The sequence below is a fragment of the Leopardus geoffroyi genome, chromosome A2, assembly GCF_018350155.1.
Source record: "Leopardus geoffroyi isolate Oge1 chromosome A2, O.geoffroyi_Oge1_pat1.0, whole genome shotgun sequence".
In the NCBI taxonomy this organism is placed as follows: Eukaryota; Metazoa; Chordata; class Mammalia; order Carnivora; family Felidae; genus Leopardus; species Leopardus geoffroyi.
In genome coordinates this window covers 66,181,888-66,206,435 of record NC_059331.1, presented here as the reverse complement: position 1 = coordinate 66,206,435, position 24,548 = coordinate 66,181,888, and the positions used below count along the sequence as shown (strand labels likewise).

At 55.3% G+C, this 24,548-nt stretch overlaps 1 protein-coding gene across 6 annotated transcripts in view; it reads left to right on the top strand.

Annotated features, from left to right (window-relative positions):
• The window catches only part of COBL (cordon-bleu WH2 repeat protein), a 273,215-nt gene extending 249,944 nt beyond the window's left edge, over positions 1-23,271 (top strand). For 3 of the 6 annotated variants that reach the window (XM_045494295.1, XM_045494296.1, XM_045494298.1), the window contains 5 exons: positions 10,979-11,076; positions 12,492-14,287; positions 15,166-15,285; positions 15,892-16,146; positions 22,216-23,271. In XM_045494295.1, coding sequence (XP_045350251.1) covers positions 10,979-11,076; positions 12,492-14,287; positions 15,166-15,285; positions 15,892-16,146; positions 22,216-22,263 — 2,317 coding nt within the window. In that variant the 3' untranslated portion in view covers positions 22,264-23,271. Of the gene's footprint in view, positions 1-10,978; positions 11,077-12,491; positions 14,288-15,165; positions 15,286-15,891; positions 16,147-21,936 lie in introns of all 6 variants that reach the window. The other 3 variants (XM_045494300.1, XM_045494297.1, XM_045494299.1) reach the window with 1 other exon arrangement.
• The last annotated feature ends 1,277 nt before the right edge of the window (positions 23,272-24,548 follow it).

Genomic DNA, 24,548 nt, shown 5'->3' with positions numbered 1-24,548 from the left:
ACGTGTAGCTCGTCAGACTTAAGGACAATTCCAAGGCCAAGTGTGTATTTCACTGGCCAGAAAACTAGAATGCGGCCCTTGCTCTGTTCTTCCCCCTCACCTTCCCCCCACCCCCCCTGCACACAAGGCACGTTAGCCTGTGCTGTGTGCATCTGCGAGAGCAGAGAACAATAACGGTGTTTCCTTCTTAGTCCATTTAACGTTCAAAAAAATCTCTTTCTACAGTAATCCTCAGGTGTGTTCTGTGAGTGTGCACAGAGATTGCGTTCCCTGAGCTCTACATCTGAAGTTCATCAGACATTTTTCCTTCTGGCTCCTAGGGATGCTGTTGTTAACCCTCCTTTGCTTTGCTGGCATCGACCCCTGATGCAAAGCATTGCTGCTTTCTGTCCAAATGGGAGAGTTAACATTGCCCCTGGCCACAGCCAGGGATAATCATGGAGTCTTTGGAACCTGCTGCTTTCTCCCAGCAGGGAGTAGGGGATGTTTTTCTGCCCTTATCTCTGGGGTGCCATGGAATTTGAGAGTAGGCGGTGGGGAGGGAGGGGGCTCTGACAGACCCACAGGGGAGCCCCCAGTGCTGATGAGTTGCCTGGCCTTCGAGAGTCCACGCGACTTTGCGGAGATAGTGTCTCCTCCCACTCAGAGGTGTCCTGAGCCTGTAAATGCCCAGTGTGCGTGGCACAGTACACATTCCCTTGCTCTCAAGTGGTTGCATTGTCAAAGTCACTACGGTTAGTTCAGGAAACGGGGCGCTGTGAATTTTCCTGGCAGGTCACTTTTCTTCTCTGGGCTTCCAGCAGCCTGACAGTGTCCTAAGGATGCAGATAGCCTCTGAGCCCCTCAGCTCTGTCTGTGCTGTTCCATTATCTGCCGCAGACGTGGGATCCCCTCTCTGCCCCAGGACTTCTCATGGAATGACCATCGTTAGTGCATTAGTGTGATTCAGAGGAAATGTCTGTTTGGTCCTATTTCTCCTAGATATTTGGTCTACACCCACAGTTGCTGGCTTACAGCTCCCAAAGCCCTTGGGATTTTGTAAGTGTGGAGAGTAGTAGAGAGGTCTTTTGTTATGTTAATGGTGCTTTTTGGAAAGCATCCCTGGGGTGGGGCGGGGTGGGGGCATGCAGGGTGCCAGTGAGGGCAACTAATTGACTAAAGTCACTCCCTGACCTTCCGGGGGGAGGGGAGAAGGGCTGGAGGCAAGGTCAGCCATTGGCTAGTGACTCAATCATGACTATGCAATGCAGCCTCCATAAACTATCAAAAGGACGGTGTTGGAAAACTTCCAGATTTGGTGAATGGGAACAGGTAGAGGGGGATGGGAGCAGGTTGGGGGGAGTGGCGCCTGGGGAAGGGTGGGATTTCTGTGCCCCCAAATCATATCTCTCCTTATGCCTCTCTTCTTCCGGCTACTGATTCACATCCTTTCTCATATCCATTAATAAATGAGCCAACCTAGGTGTTTCTCTGAGTTCTGTGACTCATCCTGGCAAATTGATTGAACCTACGAAGGAGGGCATCAGAGCCCCCAGTCTGTAGCCATGGGTCTGAGCTGGAGGCTGGTGTCTCTCAAGGGTGGGAGCGGGGAGGGGCGCCTGGGTGGGCGTCAGACTTCAGCTCTAGTCATGATCTCATAGTCCGTGAGTTCGAGCCCCACATCGGGTTCTGTGCTGACACCTCGGAGCCTGGAGCCTGCAGCCTGCTTCGGGTTCTGTGTCTCCCTCTCTCTCTGCCCCTCCCCTGCTCATGCTCTGTCTCTTTTTCTCAAAAATGAATAAATGCTAAAAAAATATATATTTTTTAAAGGGTGGGGGTGGAGAGCAGCCTGGTGCGACTGAGCCCTTCTGCCTGTGGGGTCGGAGAGTGTCTGTGGGTCCATAGTGTCAGAAGGCAGTTGAGTCTTCGGACAGAGAGCTGCGTCTGCCCCTGTGCCTGAGGCACGTCGGTGCTGGGTCTGGGAACCCCTTAAAAAGTTTGTTTGACAGGAATTCTCTCCTCTGACAGATGAGGCCAACCCGAGACGGCGGTCCCATGTTTCTTTCCAAATGTACGCTTTCCCGTTAAAGTTCAGGGTTACTGAGAAGCAAGCAGCACCGAGGGGTGTGAAACTGGGGTTGGAAACTCAAAGGCCCGCAGGGGCCAGACAGATAATGAGGGTGAGCGCGGCCACAGAGAACAGCCCAGAAAGCTCAGTTCTCTCTCAGGAAAGCAGCCTTGCACCCTCCTTCCAAACTTACCCGGAGGGGTCACAGACCCAGGGTGGCCGGCCTTTGAAGAGAAGCCAGAAATCTAGATGTTTAAAAAACTTTTTTTCATGTTCATTTATTTATTTTTGAGAGAGAGAGAGAGAGAGAGAGAGAGAGAGAGACCGAGCACAAGCAGGGGAGGGGCAGCCAGAGAGGGAGAGAGAGAGAATCCCAAGCAGGCCCCCCACACTGTCAGCACAGAGGCCGACGTGAGGCTCGAACCCATGAACCGTGAGATCATGACCTGAGCCAAAACCAAGAGTCAGACGCTTGGCCGACTGAGCCCCCCAGGGGCCCCCAGAAATGTAGATTTTTCTGTGAGGTCTCCAAACTTTTCAATGTTGGCAACCCAGTCAGACATGCCAAGCCAAACTAAACATGTGCGTGCCGGGTGGGGCCGGTTCCCCGATGTGCACTGGCCTTGGCCCTTCCTTCTGTGCTGGCTGATTTTTCCGGCTTGGGAAGGTCCATGTAGTCCCTTGGGTGTTTCCTGTGAGATACAGCCCTGGAGAAATACGTCCGCACAGATAAATGCAGGTAGCCGTTCTAGCCTCCCCTTCGTGAACCATGAAAGTCTCTTACAAATTCTGGAGGAAAGCAACCGGTTTAAATGCCCCCTCTCTGTTCCGCATCCCAATGTCCCTAGAATAGCGCTCTGATAAAAATACCCCGTCTTTTAAATGCTGATCTGTGCCTTCTACCGCCCGCGCGGTCACAGTGAAAGCACTTACAAATACTCACTTCAGTCCTGTGGACGCGGACAGAATTCATCTCTCTGGATGGACGCGGTGCATTCCAGAGGCCGCGCTCTGTGGTCCTGTCTGCAGCCCCCTGGGCTGAGAGCCTGAGCCGCAAAAAGGCACGGAAGGCTGGAGGGGGAAAGATGGGGTGGGGCTGGACGGGGGGTGGAGGTCACAGGCACAGGGTCAGAGGCCAAGTCTGCAGAGCCCGGGGAGCCAGGGTGCAGCGGCTGATTCCAGGGGTCCAGAGCAGGCCGTGGCCAAGTTTGGCGAGATGGGAACCTCGGCTGGGGGATGGGCAGCCCAGGGTCAAGCTGCAGTCATGTGAGGACGGCACCCACCGCCGTTGACCGAGCCACCTTGAGCTCGGCCACCTGGACAGATGGGAACGGAACGCCCACGTTCGACAGCGATCGAGGGAAACACTAAGGAACAGCACGATGTTTTCCGATATCCTGTGTCCCCAGGGGAGCCCAGGCAGGGCAACCCCAGGCCTGGTGCCGGCTGGCACTCAGCCGTCAGCACTTCTCGTCATGTGGCCCTGAAATGTGGGCCTACGAGGACACGGTGCCCCTATTCTCTGTGGCTGCTGCCGGTCCCTGGGTCCGGCCAGCCTCCTGGCTCTGCTCTGCACAATTCTGACACCTAGTTTCTGCAGGTGAGAAAGGATGTGTTTCTTGCATGGCCGTCCAGGCCCGGTTGGACCCCGTTACCATCTTTCATTGCAAACGTGGGCCTCGCACTCCTAGCAGTTTCCTCTAAACTCAGTGCAGCTGATAAACAGGTTCCTCGAGGAAGAAACCAACCCAGGAGCACAGGATCAACACATACACAAATGACGATCGCTCCTTATTTGGGGGACCCCGGGGAATGGCCTCAAGCGGCTCTGCCCAGGACAAGAGTCATACCTTGGGGGACCTACATTTGCTTGAACAGCTTCTTCCAGAGGCATCTTCCCTTTGTATGTGGCCTGAGGCAACATTCCTAACACTTAAGGAACACCTTCCAGGGTCAGACTGCCTGAGGTCATGTCTGTCCCCTGGGGGCAGTGACTGGCTGTCACATCAATTTCTTTAGTACATGCAGGGGCGCCCTGGGCCGGGCTCGGTTCGGTTAAGCCTCTGACTCTTGGTTTCGGCTCCGGTCACGATCTCGCAGTTAGTGAGTTCGAGCCCCACATCAGGCTCCACACTGACAGTGCAGAGCCTGCTTGGAATTCTCTGTCTCTCTCTCTCTCTCTCTGCCCCTTCATGCTCGCTCTCTCTCAAAAATAAATACTCTTAAAAAAAGAAAAAGTAAGAATGGCACCTGACATATTTGCAGCCTTCAAAAACTGATAGCTGGTATTCTTATTGTTGCTGTCGAAGTTATTGTTTGCAGCTGCCTGAGGAAAAAAAGAAATTTGGTTTGTTGGGGAACCCTTGCACCCTGGGTCAGGCTCTGATCATCTGCCTCGTTAAGCCAGATAGCATCTTTGGGAAGAAACTACGTGTGTATATGTGTGGTAGATATATGTACATATGTATGTGTACATATGCATATTTGTACATAGATAAAGGGGAAGAACAGAGAGAACTCTGTCTCCTACCCACCCGGGGACATCCCAATGGAACTTGTATTATTATTATTATTTTTTTTTAATTTATTTTTGAGAGAGAGAGCGCGCATGCAGGCAGGGAAGGGGCAGAGAGAGGGGGTCAGAGGATCTAAAGCAGGTTTTGTCCTGATAGATAGCACTGAGCTCACGTGGGGCTTGCCTTCACGAACTGTGAGATCATGACCTGAGTGGGAGACACGCAACTGACTGAGCCGCTCAGGCGCCATGAACTTGTATTATTTCTAAACCCTTGAATCCCAAAGGCAGTCTTGTTGTCCTCAGACATTGTATCCATCTGAGTATCAACATGTGGGACTGGAAATTCTGGGGTGCCTTTTGGAAACATGAGCTCAGCAGTGGAGCAGATGAGAGCTTGGACATGTGGGTTTCAGGCCATGTCCCTTGGTGATGGGAGGACACTGAAAGCGAGGTTAGTGCCACAAAAGACACGGTACAGCTCCTTCAAGACACGGGAGCCTCCCTGTCGTGGCTCCTGTCACCCCTCATCCCCTGCCCTCTGCCTGGCTGTTCCCAAGGCCATCTAGCCTCACTCAACAGCCAGTGGTGGGCATGAGGACATTAACAGTGAGACCCTACCGGGCCCTGTAGGGCACGTGTGCCTGGTCTGGTCTCGGGATTGAGGTTGTGTGGGGCAGCAGAGGGGATGGACAGGGTGGGGTCCTGCCTTTCCACTGGCTGGTGCCAGCCTGGGGCCCCTGGACTCTGTGACCACAGGAACTCTGCACCCAGAGTTCTTGGAAACATCTCTCACCTTCTGGAATCGTAGAATTTCATGACCGCCCCTGCCAAGAGCACTTGGAAACACTGAATACCTCCTAGAACCCAGACACTTTGTAACTACATTTTTGCAAAGGGGCTTTTAAAAGCCACTCCAAGTGGGGGGCACCTAGGTGATTCGGTCGGTTGAGCACCTGACTTTGGCTCAGGTCACGATCTCATGGTCTGTGGGTTCAAGCCCCACGTCGGGCTCTGTGCCGACAGCTCAGAGCCTGGAGCCTGCTTCGGATTCTGTGTCTCCCTCTCTCTCTGCCCCTCCCCCTCTCATGCTCTGTCTCTGTCTCTCAAAAATAAACAAACATTATTATTATTTTTTTTTAATTAAAAAAAAAAACTTTAAAAAAAAGCTAGTGCAGAGGTGCCTGGGTGGCTCAGTCCAACCCTTGATTTCAGCTCAGGTCATGATCTCACGGTTCATGAGTTTGAGCCCCACGTCGGGTTCTGCGCTGACAGCACGGAGCCTGCTTGGGATTCTCTCTCTCCTTCTGTCTCTCTGCCCCTCCCGTTCTCACACTTTCTTGCTTTGTCTCAAAGTAAGCAAATAAACGTTAAAAAAATAAATAAAAACCACTCCAGCTATTTCGGAACCACACTTTGCTGCTGCGAACAGGAGCTCTTGCCCAGCGGGTGACACGCCGACTTTGGTGCAAAGAAAGGAGCGTTTCCTGTCAATTCCGCGAGGGTACCTAGTGGTGATGACAGTGTGGACTATGTACTGGGTTAAATCAAGTCATACTAACGAGGGTGTCATAAAAGCAGACTTAGAGTAATTCATTTCCCCTTCATCTCCTTACCACGGTGTTTAATGTGACGATCATATTTTTTTTTTTTTTTGACCATGAGATTTTAAGTGACGTGTGTGGCTCCTCTTCCATTCCCAGGGGACACCGTGGTGCTAGAAGTCTGAAGCTTTGTCAACACAGGCGCGCTGGTCAGCGGGGTGGGAAGTTGAGCACACATGCCCATCATCAACTGTGTGTTTTCCCAGCTTCCTGCCTTTATTTTTGACAGAGAGAGAGACAGACAGAGCATGAGCGGGGGTGGGGCAGAGAGAGAGGGAGACACAGAATCCGAAGCAGGCTCCAGGCTCTGAGCTGTCAGCACAGAGCCCGACGCGGGGCTTGAACTCACACACCGTGAGATCATGACCTGAGCCTAAGTCGGACGCTTAACCGACTGAGCCACCCAGGCGCCCCAAGCTTCCTGCCTTTAGCGTACGGAGTTTAATTGTTTGAAAACGCACAGGTCCGTTGGCTTGTCAGCAAATTGAATCCCAGCCTGAAAGAGACATTTTTTTTTTCCTCTTAGACTTCTTTTTTTTTAATTCTGCCATTGGGTACATTACTTGCAGAAGCTCTTTTAGCCACATCGAAAAGAGACGTGGCCTCACATGTGCCCGAATCGCCCAGAATCAGCCCGTGCTCTTTTATTGTTTCTCCTCTAAAATGAAAACAAAAAACCGAAACCTGTTTTTCCGACGGCTGATCAGACCTGATCGCCTCCGCTGGTCGTTTTACCCGGAGCTGGAGAGGCCGAGCCGGGTCTGGGCGGGGGAGGGGGGTCTGTCACCCTGATGCCCTCGCCCCCCACCCTTCCGCCCTTTGTCCCTCGCGTTGATGCAGCGGTGGCCTGCAAACCTCTGCAGCCACGCTCGCTGCTGGTGATGGGTACTCGGCGTGTGCAAGCCGGTAAAAGTGTCAGCACGGCTTGTGATTCATTTTCCTGGTCTTCAGCCAAAACAGACCGCCGTCAGGAAACCCAGCTGAAGACTGGGGGGTGGGAAGGTGCCGGGGAGAGGGACACCTGTGCACGGTTATTTTCAGCTACAAAGACGCTGACGCTTGTGGCCGGCTCTCCACTCCGGGGACACGGTCTAGAACTCTCCTGCTAAGCCCCCAGATTTCTGGCTTCCCCCCCACCCTGGGAGGAGGCCCTTGGAACTGGTTTTTGCAGGGACAGAGCAGTAGTTTCCATCCTTGACTAACCCTTTGGGGGCCAGTAGATGGGGGTGAGGGAGAAAGGAGAAGCGGATATCGCTACGTCTCTTCCTCGCAAAATTTTACATTGGGAAGCAAAATACATGCGTTGACATTGGTGTTGGTTTTTGCCAGATAGTCCGTTCACCAGGAGCTCAGGGCCCAGAGCACAGGGACCCCCCTGCGTTGCATCAGGGAAGGAGCCAGCATCATGAGCAAAGTGGCCTCCAGACCTCGCCTCTCCCCTTGCCTAGAGACCCCAGAGGTTCAGCAGCCTCGGGAACAGCGCAGCCAAGGACCATGGGTGGACCCTCCCTCCCAGGCCGGTGGCTCCTGTCCCGTGTCTACTCGGTCCCCGTGGGCAGGCGGGGCCCCGAGAAAGCAGGCTCACACCGGAGGATCTGGTCAGAGGACCACGTGAGGTGCCAGGCGGGCAGAGGTGGAATGGGGCTGGGTCAGCAGAGCTGGGACTGAGCTACAGCATCTGGGGGACGCCTGTGTGGTGCTGGGGACGCAGGCTCAGGAGAGCAGAAGCAGGTAGGAGGGAATGGGATTCAGAGCAGGGTCCCCCACTTCAACAAGGGGGCTTGGACTGCAGAGGGGCGGGGAACACCTTGTGACCTTGGGGCTTGGCTCCCGATGGCTTTTGGGGGGCGGTTCAGGCTCCAGCCTGGGCGGGAGGAAGACAATCGAGCTCACACGCAGGCCTGGTCTCGGCCGCCTCGGTATGGTTGTCAGGCTAATAGCTACTCACTGGGATTGTTAAACACTCATAACAAAATCAAATTGTAGGGGCACCCGGGTGCTCAGTCAGTTGAGCGTCCGACTGATTTCTGCTCAGGCCACGATCCCAGGGTCCTGGGATCGAGCCCCACATCGGGTTCTACACTGAGCATGGAGCCTGCTTGGGATTCTCTGTCTCTCTGTCTCTCTCTCTCTCTCCCCCTCCTCCCCCTCCCCTGCTTATGCTCTCTCTCAGAAAAAAAAAAAAAAAAAGCAATGATAGTAAAATAAAACATAAACACAATGTGCCGTGAGTATCATGCACCGTATAACAAAATGTAATCTACTTTGCAAACAGAGTTTTCGTTCATGGTCAAAAAGGGCCCAAAGGGATTATTTTAAATTTAGCCATCTAAAACATTGCCCATCGTTCAAGCTGCGTTTTGTACCCAAATGAGCATAATTCAAGACAGAAAAGGATAAAATATTGACTGTAATTCATTCATTTCCACAAGTCACAGTGGTTGGTGGGTTGACTAAACTTTACTTCCCTTGCCCGTGGGGATGTGCTATTTTTTTTAATTTTTTTAATTGTTTATTTTAAGAGAGTAAGAGTGCAAGCGGGGAAGGGGGAGAGAGAGAAGACAGAGAGAATCCCAAGCAGGCTCCAGGCTGTCAGCACAGAGCCCAACGCAGGGCTGGAGCTTGCACACCATGAGATCATGACCTGAGCTGAAATCAGGAATTGGAGGCTGAACCAACAGCCCCCCGGGAGCCGCGGGCATGTGCTATTTTTAGATCATCACAATCATTCTGTGTATGTATCTTGATTTCTTCACACAACGTGCTGGCTTGAGCATTGATCTGTGTTTCCACAGAGAATCCAGATTCACCATAGTGACCGATTTTAACACCCTTTGAAATCAACATGTGGTGCTTTAGGCAAACCCTGACGGCTGGGTATGTGGGAACTCTTCACCTAAATTCAACCAACGTTGTGTTCACATATTTCCCGCTGTAGGATCGTTTCCTTAAGGCAAATTACCAGAGATGAGGGAACCGAACTTCTTACAAAGTTACAGCGACGTTTTTGTTTCTTGATGTGTGTTCCCAACGGCTTTCCAGTAGCAATGGGTGTGAGGGTCTCAGCCCCACTGCATTTCGTCAGCTTCCATGACTTGTTTCTAGTGTAACATGTACAGAATAGCATTCCTGGGGCGCCTGGGTGGCTCAGTCGGTTAAGCGTCCGACTTCAGCTCAGGTCACGATCTCGAGGTCCGTGAGTTCGAGTCCCGCATCAGGCTCTGGGCTGATGGCTCAGAGCCTGGAGCCTGCTTCTGATTCTGTGTCTTCCTCTCTCTCTGCCCCTCCCCCGTTCATGCTCTGTCTCTCTCTGTCTCAAAAATAAATAAAAAAAAAACGTTAAAAAAAAAAAACAGAATAGCATTCCTGGGATTTTTATTTTAAATTAGGTTTTAATTCATATGAATATCATTCTGTTCTCATAGAGAGGTGTGGTTGAGCATCCTTTGAAGTCAACACGAGTACTTTGAAGAAAAAGTACCTATGTAATTTTGTTTAGCCAGGCTTTAACCATCAAAATGAACAGCAAGCGTTTTAGAAAGTGCTGGTTTCAGTTTTGAATACTATTTTACATATCACTCTGCGTTTTTTTTCTGTACCTTGTATTTTGTCAACTGTTTAAATTAAATGTACTTAAACCATCACATTCCATGAAAGAGAAAAACACACTTTAAGAAAATGCATTCAAAAAAAAAAAAAAGAAAGAAAGAAAAAGAAAAAGAAAATGCATTCAATTAAAGCCCCAGCAGCAGCAGTAAGAAAGAGAGCCTTGTGCCCCTTACGGTCCTTATTAATTGGCCCACATGCACACACATCTCCAACTGGCCCCTTTTGTCTGGGTTGTCAGAGGACATTAGCTGAGACTAATCTGGAAGCTGCTTCCTGGCTCCCAAAAGGACACAGTCACCAAGAAAGAAAGACTCGTTTATCAGAACACAAACTTTGCTACGTAAGTGAGGATCATGCAAAAAAGCATACCCCGGGCATCATTATCTGGGCCTGATTAGCAATGAAGGAAATTGGTCCTCAATTTTCACAATCAGCGGAAAAGCCCTTCAGCTCTCACTGAAGACAGACAATTGCCGTCAACATGTTTCTGTGGTCCGCGCGGCGAGCACAGAGACAAGGGCCCTTGCAAAAGCTGCTTTGAAATTGTTTTGGCCGTAGCCGTCTCGTGGATGCTATTGTCCCAGTGACGCAAATAAGGCGAGATCCGGCTCCCCTCGGCGGGCGGCTTGACATCTTCCCAGATGTCCAGGTGGCAGGGGCCACATTGTGCCTCTGGGCATCAGGCATGGCCAGTTCTCCCCCCTGCCCCCACCCCCCTGGGATTTGGAGCCCATGTGACCTTGGGTGGGTCCATTAGTCTCTCGGCACATGGTTCCCTATCTGTAGACGGCGATGGCAACACTACCTGCCTTATAAATTGCTTGTGAGGCTTATATAATACGATAATTTGCGCCAAAGTCCTGCATCTGGGGTCTCGCATGTGCAGGCTGCACACGGCACAGAGGGACAGCGGGCATCCCTCCCTGGTAGGTGCTTTCTCCAGTCTTGGGGGGGTGGAAGGCAGGTCCAAGGGCAGGAACTGTTATCCCTGTCCTTGCCTCCCCTGCCGTCAATTGTCGCTACCGCGTGCACGCGCACACACCCCCTGTCTGTGTCCCAGCAGCTCCCAGGGCGCCAGAGCCCCGTGGATACAGAACTGCGTGAACTTGGCCGCACGTTGTGCCTTCCTCAGATCGTTCCAGAAAAGAGTAAAGCAGTAATGAGAGAAATAAATGCCCTCCCTTTCTCTCTGGTCTTCCCTAGACCTGAGGAAGCTGCCACAGCCTGCAGAGGGAACGAAGACCTCTTTATCACCGGGCAGTTCCAGAAAACCCTGGAGGAACTTGACGGAGACCTGGAAGGTGAGAGCAGTCCCTGCTTCGCCATCGCATTGTGTGCTGGGAGACTCTGGGGGTTGTTTTTTCTGACCAGGTTTGTAGCTCCATGGGGACAGGTTGTGCGGGAGGAACCCTGGTCCATCTGAAGAAAGCCTGGGTGTGAGGCCAGCAAGTGAGCACAGCTCTGGAGATTGCGTCTCTGATCGGGGCTGCTAACCGCACTGCGGAGACGTCTCAATAGCGGCTTAAAATCCCTCTCGATGGTACTGATATTGCACATCGGGAAGGATTCTACACACATTCAGAGAAAAAGAGGGGCGCCCGGGTGGCTCAGTCGGTTGAGCGTCCGACTTTGGCTCAGGTCACGATCTCACGGTTTGGGAGTTGGAGCCCCACGTCGGGCTCTGTGCTGACAGCTCGGAGCCTGGAGCCTGCTTCAGATTCTGTGTCTCCCTCTCTCTCTGCCCCTCCCCTGTTCACGCTCTGTCTCTCTTTCTCTATCTCAAAAATAAAATAAATATTTAAAACAAAAAGTTTTCCAGTGCCAAAATGGGTTTGGGGAGCACTGGGTGACACAGGTGAGCACGCTCCCACCCCTTTGCTTGCTAATGTGTGGCCTTTCTTGAAGGGAAATTCAGGACCCACCGCCCTGACCATGAACCCATTTCTGGTGGGGCATCTGCTTTTCTACAGATACAGTGGGGGGAGATGATACCGCGAGGCCAAAGCAGACGCATGGGATCTCAGTAGACAACCGGGTGATCTTACAAACAAAGGCACACAGTGAAAATAATCTAGAAATCAGATATTGGCCATGTGTTAAAACAAATCAAAACAAAAACCAGAAGGAAGCAGACGGCAGAGCTGATGAGTAGTTTTGTCTACTCGCTTTTCAGCTCTCAGACGTGGTGGAAAGAGCTAAATCTTTCACCCTGTGTCCCTGGGGCTCTGATCAAGTGACCCGCTAAATCCTTTACGGCTAATTCTGAGACGCCCAAGGTTCAGTCATCTGCCTCTTAACTGAAGGTGTGGGCACCTCATCGCCCGTGTGCTTTGTGGCGCTTCTGATGAACGAGATCAAGTTGAAGGTCGAGACCCCAGTTCCCCTTCACGTTCTGTGCTGAGACAGTGTTTCTAGAGGGCTCAGGTTTACAGGACTAGTTTCTAAGTGAAGGATGTTGGCAAAACCTCGTCCCAGAATGCCGTACCTGGAGACATCATGGGCGTGCAGTTTCCTCTGTCGAACCAGCAGGGCTGAGCCTTGGGCCCCAGGCATGTGTAGATTACAAATTGGAATGACGCTTGAAAATGCACATAAATAACTTACACAAGAAGAACCGCAGGAAAATCAAAGCCAGGGTGTGGTTACACTAAGCGATTGGCTTGGGAATCGTCACCAGCGATGCCAATCTGTGACTTATGTTTGTCCTTCTTTGCAGAACTGGAAGACGGCTATGAAGCCGGCACCGGCTCGGTGAATGGCGTGTCTGGACGCCGCGTGTCAGATGCCACAGTCCCCAACAGCGATGAGGACGCGATCCCAGTAACGTTCATAGGGGAGGTCCTAGACGATCCTGTGGATTCGGGGTTGTTTTCCAACAGAAACAACAATGCTGGTTCTTTTAACCCGGGGAGTGTGGCCGGCCGGGGAGGCCACCTGTTGCAAAGTCAGGAGGAGAACAGCCAGCAGCGGGAGACGAGAGCAGACGTCCCTGACTTGGCAGCTCCTCCCCACGGCCTTGGGAAGGAAGTCAAACCCGCTTCGTCCGACCCCTGTGAAGATGGGGGTCCGAACAAAATGGAGCCCAAGGCGACTTCTGCAGACTTTCCCACGCACAACCCGAATGCAGAGGACGGCGGTGAGGGGCCCAGCTCTGCCCTCAGTGGGCAGACACAGGCCAGCAAGAGCGCGAGTTCATCAGAGCCAGCGAGGGCAAAGGAAGGCGAGGATAAGCACGGTGGCTCAGCACCGCCATCGTGGTATCGACGGGGCCAAAACCCAGGGTGCAGTTACGGATTGAAATACGGCCTCACGACGTACAAAATCGTCCCTCCGAAATCGGAGATGAGATGTTACGACAGAGGAGTATCGCTGTCAACAGGGGCCATTAAGATCGACGAGCTAGGGAATCTGGTGAGTCCCCACGCGAACGGGGGCAGGACCGTAGCCCCGTCGTCGCCCGCTCTCGATGCGGAAACCCAACCCATTGGAAGGGTCAAGGAATTCTGGAGGTCCGGCTCTCTAGAGAAGCACTCTGGCCAGCCCCCAGAGTGCTCAACCAACAGGACCCCCGCTCCCACCACACCAGCGAGGCCACAGCAGCAGGAAACTGGACTCAGGGCAGAGCCCACTGTCCCGGACCCCAAAGCGACATCGCCCCCACAGCAGTCTGCCCACCAAGAAGCAGGGCGACACGTGGAGGAGGGGAGAGACCGGCCCCCCGTGGCGGCCACTCGTCACGTGAAAGTGCCAGCAGCCAATGCCTCAGAGGTCCTGTTCCTCAAGCCCCAGAGAAGAACGTCCAGTCAGTACGTGGCCTCTGCCATTGCCAAGCGGATGGGGCCCCAGAAAGCCCAGGCAGAGGAGACCCGTGAAGGCAGAGCCCCAGAGCTGGCTGGACGGCCTCCCACTAGGAGAGACGGCTCAGCCCCCAGCCCGCTCCCAGAGACCCGCCTCCGTGCTGACCGGGAGGTGTCGGTGGTAGGAGCCCAGCCCCAGGGGCCGGTCAGCAGCCCTGATGGAAAGTCGTCTGTTCAAGACGGCCCGGCTGCCATCTGCAGAAGTCCTTGTGTCCCGCCTGTCATGGCCGCCCAGAGGGGTCACGTGTCTATGGGACAGAGCTCTAGTTTCAGCGGAAAGCAGAGCCTAGGCGACCACAGGGTCAGCTCAACATCCATCCCCAGACGCACTCTGGACAGTACAGATCCCCCGTCCGCCCGCTCAGGAGACGATCAGACTCCAGACAGGACCCTGGTGAATGGCTCCAGGTGGGTCCCCATCCCCAGCGAGCCTCCTCACTCTCCGAGAGGCTCCTGCACCAGTGGCCACGCCAGACGGGAGCCCCCAGAACAGGAGGAGAAGCCCGAAGCCAACGGCACCCTGCCACCCAGCATCTTTGGGCCGAAGAAGAAATTCCGACCCGTTGTCCAGAGACCGGCACCAAAGGACACGTCCCTGCACAGCGCCCTGATGGAGGCCATCCACTCAGCGGGCGGGAAGGACAGGCTTCGCAAGGTGAACGGGCAGGCAACTGCCTGCAGGGCACAGGCACCCGTTTCCTACCTGTTGCTCCCCACGTAGATTCTCAGGTGGCATCGGAGGAGGAGGGGCGGGGCAAGCTAAGAATGAGGGAGGCGAATGCTGCGGTTTAATTTCCACCAGGAGCTTCGCCTTGCTGCCTGCAGAGTTTTTAGAACCACAAAAGAGACGAAAGCAGATGGGTTTGCGGTTGTCCAAACTGCCCTTAAGACCCTGACCCCCTGGGGGGAGATGTGGGCGGTAAAGTGTCCGTACCTGGGGGTCCCCTCATCTGTAACTGGTCCTTGAGTGAGCAGATAGAGACTCAGGCCCCTGCCGGTCACTCCTGCGTGGTTAGTGGGGTCTACTATCCTTGCTTGGTAATGGCAGGGACGGAGTTTATGACACCCGCCTCCCCTGTCCAGGCACTTAGCACCAACGCTCAGCTTTGGGAGCCATCTCCATTCCACAGGGGCGGAAACGGAGGCACAGTGAAGTCAGGCAAGCTGGCCCACGGCCACGCTGCCAGCTAGTGGGGACCCCGGGCCCTCGTTCAGGTCTGCAAAGCTTCAAGGCACATATCCGCTCCAGAAGCTACACCAGTGTCAGGAGCCACACGACATTAAGAGGCCACCGTCCCATGCCACCCCACACACATGCGCTTTGGTCGTTAGATGGCGTGAGGTCAGTGTGGAATGTTCACGCCCTGCCCAAAGGCGGAAATACATTCTACCTTCCACCAGCGGGGGCCGTAAAATCGATCCTCGAGCCCTCACCTCCCTCACCTGATAGGTATCGCTTTCCTCTGGTGCTGCCCTATGCTTTGCCTTTCTCCTCCTTCCCGGGGAAACGTGTTGACACTGTGAACGTTCCAGATTGCAGAGCACGCGTCGGAGGCAGGGCCCAGGAAGCCGTCCTGCAGGGAGGCAGAGGGCGAGCGCTCGGCCCTGCTGGCGGCCATCCGAGGGCACAGCGGTGCCCGCAGCCTGCGGAAGGTAAGACAGGGCCTCCCGTGGAGGGATGGCTTCGCACCCCCCGCGCCCCGCGGCGACCCACACGGGGGCCGCAGCTAAGCCGCCATCAGAGCGGGCACGCCAGCAACCACGGAGGCTGGCGCTGAGGGGCAGCACCCCGCGTGGGAGAGGCAGGCGCACCAGGAAGCTGGCCCCCATCCCTCCCTCCCTGCCCGCCTGGGACACAGTGCGTCCGGAGCTCCCCAGCCCCCAGCGTGGCTGCCGGGGGCTTGTCTCACCCCTGGGACAAAGTTGCCGGTGCTTTGGCCCGGATGTGGCACAGCCTAGGAGCAGGGGCAGGACCGTGCCATCCGGCTTCTACTCTCAGAATCCAAGGAACAGCGCGGGTGTATTACCCACCGAGGGAGGCACGCAGCCTCCCCGACGGCTGGGCGCTTGGTCCCGGCCTGTCCTCACCCACCGAGATGGGGCAGGGGGGCAGGGAGTGCTCCGGAAGGCTCCCCGAGATGGGCGCCGGCTGGGGACCTTGGGGGGCGAGCTCGCACACCTGCCTCCCCGGCTGAGGCTGCATGTCGCCCCTCTGAAAGGCCCTCTGGGACCTTGTCCTTTGACCTTCTCGTTGTTTAGGTGTCCTCCTTCGCCTCCGAGGAGCTTCGAAGCTTCCGAGACGCAGCGCTGTTGGAACGCGGGCCAGAGCCGCCAGGACTGGATGACCTTGGCATTCGGCCCCCGCCCGCCCTGCTGCCCCCGCCCCCTCCGGCCACCCAGGCTCCCTCCGCGTCCAGGCCGGCGTCCAGATCCAGCTCGGGCAACCCGGCCGAGGCCAGGCAGGCCTTGATGGACGCCATCCGCTCGGGCACAGGGGCCGCACGACTGCGAAAGGTGACCATGGGTGACCCTGCGAGCGTTCGGGTGGGGCAAGGGGGAGGTCACCACGGAGCCCCAAGGCAGTAACACGGCAGCGGTGACTGATGGCTGAGGCCCCGTCCCTTACCCCCTCGACCAGAGGGAGGGAGATGGCCTTCACCGCTTGGGGGGTCGGCCCTCAGACATGTTCCCCGGGGATACAGGGTTCCCCATCCTTGGGGAGGGCACCACACGCTCTTGACTGTGGTCCAGGGACAGGCCCGACAGGCATCTGTGAAGTGTCCTGTAGGCAGCACGCATCACAGTCATGGCTCTCAGCGTGGATTGAGGCTGTGGACATGATTTCTTTCCCTCCTTCCTCCCTCCTTCCTCCCTCCCTCCTCCCTGCCTCCTTCCCTCCTTCCTTCCTCCCTCCTTCCTCCTTCCCTCCCTCCTTCCTTCCTCCCTCCCTCCCTTCCTCCCTCCTCCTTCCTTCCTTCCTCCCTCCTCCTCCTTCCTTCCTCCCTCCTCCTCCTTCCTTCCTTCCTTCCTCCCTCCTCCTCCTTCCTTCCTTCCTCCCTCCTCCTCCTTCCTTCCTTCCTCCCTCCTCCTCCTTCCTTCCTTCCTCCCTCCTCCTCCTTCCTTCCTTCCTCCCTCCTCCTCCTTCCTTCCTTCCTCCCTCCTCCTCCTTCCTTCCTTCCTTCCTCCCTCCTCCTCCTTCCTTCCTTCCTCCCTCCTCCTCCTTCCTTCCTTCCTTCCTTCCTCCTTCCTCCCAGCCTCCCTCCTCCCTGCCTCCCTCCTCCCTGCCTCCCTCCCTCCTTTCTTCCTTCCTTCTTTCCTTCCTTCCTCCCTCCCTCCCGGCCTCCTTCTCGTTCTCTCTTTCCCTCTCTCTCTCCCCTTCTGTCTTGGCTAGCATTATGTGTGAAATTATTCAGTTGGAAGCCTTTTGGGCAGAGCACACGCTTTCTGCTTCTCCACAGTTCTCGTCTTCTGTGTGGTCTCCTGGTGGGCTAACACTTGTAGCCCTCACGTTCCCAAAAAGCAGATGCGTTTTGCACCACCCCGATGGGATTCCCAAACCAAAGGGCTCCTGGGCTGGGTGGCTTCTGAGATCTGTGTTGTCAGCTCTGAGATGGTTGTCTGTCTGAGATTGATTCTCTGTCCCTGCTCATTTCTGGTGGGCTCGGGGAATTATGCTGATTATAGGGAGGCCAGAGGGACGTATTTCTGCCTGAGAGATGCTTTCCAGCCCCTAAGCTGGTGTTTTCGCGTGCACCTGAAGAGGTCAGTACTAAGATTACTCTCACGATCTGTGGAAAGTGGATGAGGCTCAGAAAACCTGAGTGGCCTGGCCTTGGTCACACAGGACTGGACTGACACCGGTCACTTTGGGCACAGAAAGTACTCAAAAGCAGGTATCGCCCCGTTGCATGTGCTGTGGGAGAGCAGGTGGCCCTGGAGGGATGGCTGAGTTGCTGGCGCTAAGAAAGCAGATCACTGTCCTGCATCCACCTGGGAGCCCGTGGCAGCGGAGGGGACAGGAGACGGCCCACATCCCTGCAGGCAGCAGGCCACGAAGGGCAGTCCTTGCTCAAGCCCAGAGAGCCGACGGAGCATGGCCTGACCACCCGCTGACGGGGAGCTCCCCCGGGGGCATGGTCCCTGCGCTTGGGCCAGCCCCCAGAGCTGTGTCCCTGTGTGACAGTGCTGCGTTCATGGCTATGTGCGTGTGGCCCTCGGTAGGGACTCCAGACGTCCCATGATGCGGATGCTGGCCAGTCATCTCTGGACACACAGCCCCCTCCCCCTCAGGATGCGGGGGAAAAAGACAGCGTCCTTGACTGAATGGCAGGGGTAGACAGAGGATGTCACATTCTCTCTCCTTAGGGGGGAGAGCTGCTAACATTACGGGGGGTTTTCTGGTTTTCTATATGCTTTCTTTCATTTCCGTGGAATTTACGTACCGATGAACTTATGTACACATATCCCAACAAGCTGGGGTGAGTGGCTAAGTCAGGGTCCTAAGAAGGAGACCGCGGGGTTCTGAGGAAGGTGGCTGTCCACGCAGCACCTGAGGCAGCCCCGCCCTCACAGTTCCCAGTATCGAACTGGGTCACTGGCCGGTCCGGTGTCCTTCCTGAGGGGCCCAGAGCACAGCTATCGGGCCCGACCGCCCCCAGCTGATCCTGGGGGAGGATTTTGAGTTTCTCAGAGGGAAATCCACATCAGATGTGGGGGCAGGGGTGGGAGGTGAGGCTCCAGGTCGGCAGATTTCAGGTGTTTTGGCCGAGTGACTTCACCTCCAGATGCGAACGAAGTTGAGCTTTGGATGGGACAGAGAGAATGTGACATCTTTGGATTTTGGATAATGCCAAGTGTGACCGTATGACCACTGACTGTCCCCTTTCTCACCTGTGCCGTTTCCTTCACCGGTCCCTGGATCTTTCCAGAACGACCGTTACCCTGCGTACCTTGCAGGACTCACAAGGAGCCTGGGCCCAGAGAGGCGAAAAGCTTGCCTGAGGTTGCACAGCGGGGCAGAACCGCGGCAGGTGTAACCCTCAGGCTTTCTCTCGGTGAGGCTGAGCTGGGGACACGGGGGCCAGGACCAGACGGACCGGTGGGTGTGGGGCTGGCACAGCAGGGGCCCTGTGCGTCTGGACTGAAGCTTGGGAGCAGGGCCGCTGCAGGAGAGGTCCTGGGCGGCCACTTTCTTTCTGTTGCTTCAAATGGCATTCAGGGCCTTCCTGTCGATTGTTTCTCGGATGAGCGTAAGTGTCGTGACCTGCCTCATCCATCCTGGGACGGTCTGTTCCGTCCACATTCAAATGGCACGTGTGAGGTTTTGACGGCCTGAACGGTTTACGAGCCGCCCTTGGGCAGGAGTGGCCGGGATGCGTGTGACACGGGGGACCACGTCCCTTCGCTCTCTATCACTGCGCTTCCCAGCCATACCACCGTGTGTACAGACGCACAGGACTGGGTCCCTGCTCTACCCGGTGACCCAGGACCCCTTCTCCCCCTTGCACTGTGCATACCAAAGTCACGCGAGACCCGCTGATGGCGACGGGACCTTGGAGGGCAGGGGCTGGGTGCTCCGAGTGACCAACAGCCCCCCCTCCAGCCTCCACGAGGTCCTCGCCTGGAGCCAGTGCTTTGTCCTGTAGGAGGACGCACCTGTGCCTCTTTCCCAGTGGCCTGCCCGCCTTATTTACGCGGAACGGCAGATCTGTGGCGCGGGGAGAAATGTGCAACTCAGGCAACGGGGCCCATCTCCGTATTTGCTCACAAGATGCTGCTTCTCTGCTCGGCGTGGAGCCCGGTGACCTCTTGGCTTTGCAGCCAACGCCCTTGGGGCTGTGTCACGGCACGGGAATCTCAGGTCACTGGGACTTTGCCTCGTATTTTTTCTTCGGCTCCCTTTTACCCTTTGGGCTGTTAGGGCCCTGTAAACATGAGGCAAGTGCCATGAATTGTGGGCTCCGGGGTCCACACCACGTGGGCAGAACTCTCCCTGGGTGCTCGCGTGTGCACATCACCCTTCACCAGCTCCTGGGCTCAGTGAGGGCTCCAGGCCAGGGGTGGCCGGGAGGGCTGTGTGCACCTGAGGCGGTCCCTGGTCTTCCCGGGGCTGCAAATGCCCCGCTCCTCTGTCAGCCCAGCCTCCTCCTGCAGACTGGGGTGCCCGGCCGTTCTGGGAGGGCTTTTAGGCAGGCAGGACCGTCGGGGCTACACTCGGGATGGCCGGTCCCCCTACCTTTATCGCACGGGTTTCACACTGGCAGCGATGCAGTAAAATGCGAAAGGATCAGTTTGGCACCTAAGGAACAACCACCTTAAAAAGGAACGCCATCCTTCAACACAGTCAAGAGTACAGTGGCCTTCGCGGTGTGAACGAATTAATTTCCCTGCCTCCGTATTTGTGGCGATCAGAGAGATTTCCAGCTCCGGGTGAGAGCATTTGCTGTTCTGCTCTGTCCGTGGACCCTTCTTCGGTGGACCAGCTGCTCTTTCTGAGTGCAGGGCTCAGAGGGACCCATGCAGCACCCACCTCCCCCACTCAGCCCTGCACTAACAGTAACGGGGAACCTGTGTGCGGCTAATTTGAGCGGTGTGTTTCTAAATGCGTTATTTCAGGGGGCCTGGAATGTGCCCCGAGCACCTTCTTAACCCGTGTTTATATTTAAAACATCCAGGGGCGCTTGGGTGGCTCAGTCAGTTAAGCGTCCGACTTCGGCTCAGGTCATGATCTTGCTGTTCGTGAGTTTGAGCCCCGCGTCGGGCTCTGTGCTGACAGCTCAGAGCCTGGAGCCTGCTTCGGATTCTGTGTGTGTGTGTGTGTGTGTGTGTGTGTGTGTGTCTCTCTCTCAAAAATAAACGTTTAAAACACTCCAAACCTTCACATGTGCAAGCATCCACACCACAAGCACTTGCTGAGAAACCCCAGGGTCCGGGGCCCGTGGTACCTGCTCAGGACAGTGTCTATGCCTTCGTGGGTCCTCAGCCAGAAAGAGAGGTACAGTTTGTTGTTGACCGCAGGACCTTCTCACGAGGTTAGGGACGCGATGAAAGCCCCAGAGAGGCTTCCTCGTGTGCCAGACTCCTTCTGGGCCAGGTGGGGGCAGCCCGATGGCCCTGGGGATCCTGGGGGAGCCATGCCTCCACTGCTGCCTCTGCTAGGGCCGCACAGCCGCGTCTCCTCCCACACGCATGTCGTGACGCTTGGCCTTGACGGCAGACCCCATGAGTCACGATCAGATGGGTGACACTGTCCCTGTAAACACCCAGCAGGCCCCCGAGCAGGGACAGAAACAACAGCAGCAGCAACCCTCTTTCCCCAGCCCCGAAGGCATCTTCCCCGCAGGCCCAGGGTATCCCCCCCGCTCCCGGCCGTGTACGTCAGACCGTGACGACAAACCTGAGCGCATCCCGTCACACGCTCGGTTTGGGCTGCTCATGGGGTGAACCCGGCGCACGTTTTGGTTACAGTGGACCCATTCAGAGGCACAGACGGGTCGGTTCTGGCTTCGCTGTGTGATCACAGCCTGTTGAAATACCTCCTTCGACGCGCTCCAGATCAGGGTTTCTGCAGGTGGACCGATGGGAGGGTGCGGGGCGGAGCTGCGAGTGGAAGTTTGAGCCGTGTGTTTGGTAGAATAGGGACTTTCGTGCGCATTCGCTCAGTCGTGCCACGAATACGCGGCGCTCAGTAAGTTCTGTGCCCAGAGCGGGGAGGGGGAGCCCCACGGTTTCTCCTCAAGGGGCCCCTCTCCAGCGGTGAAGGAGCGGGGAGTCTGGGACACCGCAGTAGAACGGGGTCACCGACGGCACCAGGGGCGACTGGATGGGCCCCGACTAGGGGTCAGGAGAACCTTTCCGCGAAGGTGGTATATACACCTGTCCTTGAAGGAGACGCAGCTTTCCAGGTGGAAAGTGACATCCCCAACGGAGGCACCCCACATGCAAAGCCTGGCCAGAGGAGGAAGACCCCAGAAGCGAGGGGTGGGGGGTGGTGTTCAGGGAGGGCTGGGGCCTGGGGGCAGCTGACGGCTCTAGCACAGTGACGGGGACCTCCAGAGGTGCGGACCTCGCGCGGGTCCCTGCTTCCTCTGCTGAAAAAGACTGGCACCGAAGGCGTTAAGGGTGTTTGTGTTTCGGAACACGTTCTCCTTGGGGCACGTGAGCAGAATGGGTATCAATGTAGGGAGAGTCACGGCAAGGATGTTCTTGCACTTAGCGCCTCAGCCCCCGGACCTCCGCACCCTTGGCCGACCCCGTTGGGCCATCCGGCTCCCCCGAATAACCGCGGTTCTCTCTCCTCTGCAGGTGCCCTTGCTGGTGTAAATCCTCGATGAGATCAGATCGCGGCAGAAACCCACCCCCGTGAGCCGTCCACAGTCCCCGCTCGAGGACACCGCGTGGCAGGGGGCGTCAGGACGTGGCGGACTTTCTTGTCTACAGGCCAAACTCACACAGCTGGTTTTCAGTCCTGCAACATGGTTCCAAGAGAGGGCAGAATTCCGCCCTGCTGCACAGCTTAGGTGCCAAGGAGACGTGTTTGCCTCTGAGTATTTCACGTTGCCAATAAACCTTTCTTGTTGGCAGGTTAATGGGGATCTAAATGCGGGAGCCCAAGACTACACTTCGTGGTGACCTTCGGCCAATGCTGGACCTTTGAGAATTTACCACATAGATAGATGGTTGCGACCATTTCGCTGTTTGAAATCTTTTGAATTCTAGGGAGATACGGAGAAACCGACTGAAACGATCCGAATGTCAGAAGCTCTGTGATGTTTTGCTCGTAACAAAAGAGCCAGAGGCTTTTCTCAAAGTTGACTGTCGAGTCATGAAACCGTTGGAGTTTTATCCCTCAAATATTGGGAGTTATGACCTCCCAGAGGATCGCAGACCATGATCTGACCAACTAAGCTTTTAAAAATCACCTGTTCCCACCCAGAATAAAATCGTACTTGATGTATGGACAGGCATTTCTGATTCTCCAGGGGTGGCGGTGACAGAGGTCGGAATGGCATTGGCGTGGACGGTCGGTGCCCCACCTTGCAGGTGTCCCCAGTGGGCTGTGAAGTAGAATGAGCCTCCCCCAGGAGGGCTGTGTGTGGAGCCCGGTGACTTCCCTGGGAACCTTCCGAAATCCTGCACGGGGCCCGGAGCGGGGACGTTGGGTGTCTGCATGTCGTCAGGATCGGATCAAAATTGTGCTGGTATTTCACGGTTTGTGTTCAGTCTGGGCGCTTTCGCCCAACAGATCAGGGTCACCCCTGTATCACATGGAAGGCTTTTCGAAGGACACGGAATTCTGCCGCCGGTATTTATAATGAAGTTTAGACACAGCACTAGTCTCTCACTTCTGTCTCTAAAGCACTTTGTTGCATTGGGAAGAGCTCTTTAAGACATGAATAGAAATCAAGAGGAGCTCGTGAAATAAAATCTCTGTCTTCATCAAGCAACAGATACACGGTGGGATCGTTTTAATGTCTCACGGCAGATCCAGGCATCACGTAGAATGGAAACTTTGCTCTGCTTTGTCCAATGGCCGTTGCTCACTTCCCGGTGGGGCAAGAGCGTCAGCCGGTCCCTCTCAAACCACACTGTCTCCACTATGTGTCTTTTAGTGCCACAAATAAAAGAAAATGAATTTCATTGTGTGGAAGTTGTGACTTTATGCTACGGTTTGTTGGGATGCCCGTAGCCCCAAAGCAGAAAGGAGAGATTCATTTTTTTCAATCAACACATATGACTGCCTCTATACTCCTCTGGGCAGCAGAAGGCAAAACAGATGAGAATCCCTGTCCTCATGGAGTTTACTTTATAGGGGAGGGGACAGACCATACGCAACATAAGCAAAATATTAAGTATATTTGGAAGCTGATAGTGCATAGGAGAACATCAGGAGAAGGGATGAAGAATAAAATAGGACGATGAAGAGAGTCCTTAGGGATACAGTGATGTTTGAGTAGAACCCTGAAGGAAATGAGAGAGCAGACCATGGGTGGATGTGTAACTGGCAGGGGAAAGAGCAGGTACAAAGGCCCTGTGGCAGGATTTGCTCAGCGTGTTGGAGGGACAAGGATAGTGTGAGGCATGGTGGTCGTGCAAAAATACGCCGTTTCCCAGCCTCTGAGCCCTGGTCTTTGCACACAACTTGCCCCCCCCCCCCTTTCCCCACAGCAGCCTCGCTCTTCAGCCAGACCAAGAGGGGGGCAGACACAGCGAGGGGGGTGTCCAGAAGGGGACCTCAAAGATGAGAAAGGCTGTCCAGTTAAGCGCACCCTACCCCTGTTTCCTTTCTCTCCTGAGGGAAGGGTTCAGCTTTATGCTAAATTTATCCTTTGCTGGGATTGTGTTACGTCCCGTATCTCGAAGGCTTGGGCTTTGGACCGTGGAAGGGGGACTGATCCAGCCATGTGGGTCGTGCGTTCATCTCTCCCCCAGGTTTTCACAGTTGTCCCTGGTTGTGCTCAGTAAACCTGAGTGGTGGCGAGGCACCGGTTTCCAGAGGAGGCAACTGAGGTCCGAGAAAGTTGTGCAGCTAACAGAACAACTCGATCACCTTCTTCTTCTCACACCGGGCTCCCCTGTTCCTCTGGAATTTAATCTGAACTCAGTCTAGAAGACTCCCCGGGGCCTGTATCCCCTCCCACCTGTGTCCTGCATCGCTGTGGAACTGGTGCCAGGTTGTGGGACATACCCAGACAGCACATGGCCCTCCCCCATGCCTCCTGTATTTCCCCTGCCAGAAACCCCACCACCACCTGCCACCCAACTCAGCATGGAGCCTGCTTGGGATTCTCTCTCTCCTCCTGCCCCTCTCCTCTGCTCTCTCTCGCTCAAACAAAAACAGAACAAAACAAGAAGGAAGAGGAAAAAGCAGAGAAAAAAATCCCAAGCCCTCCTCCCTCTGTGTTGAACGGTCTGTG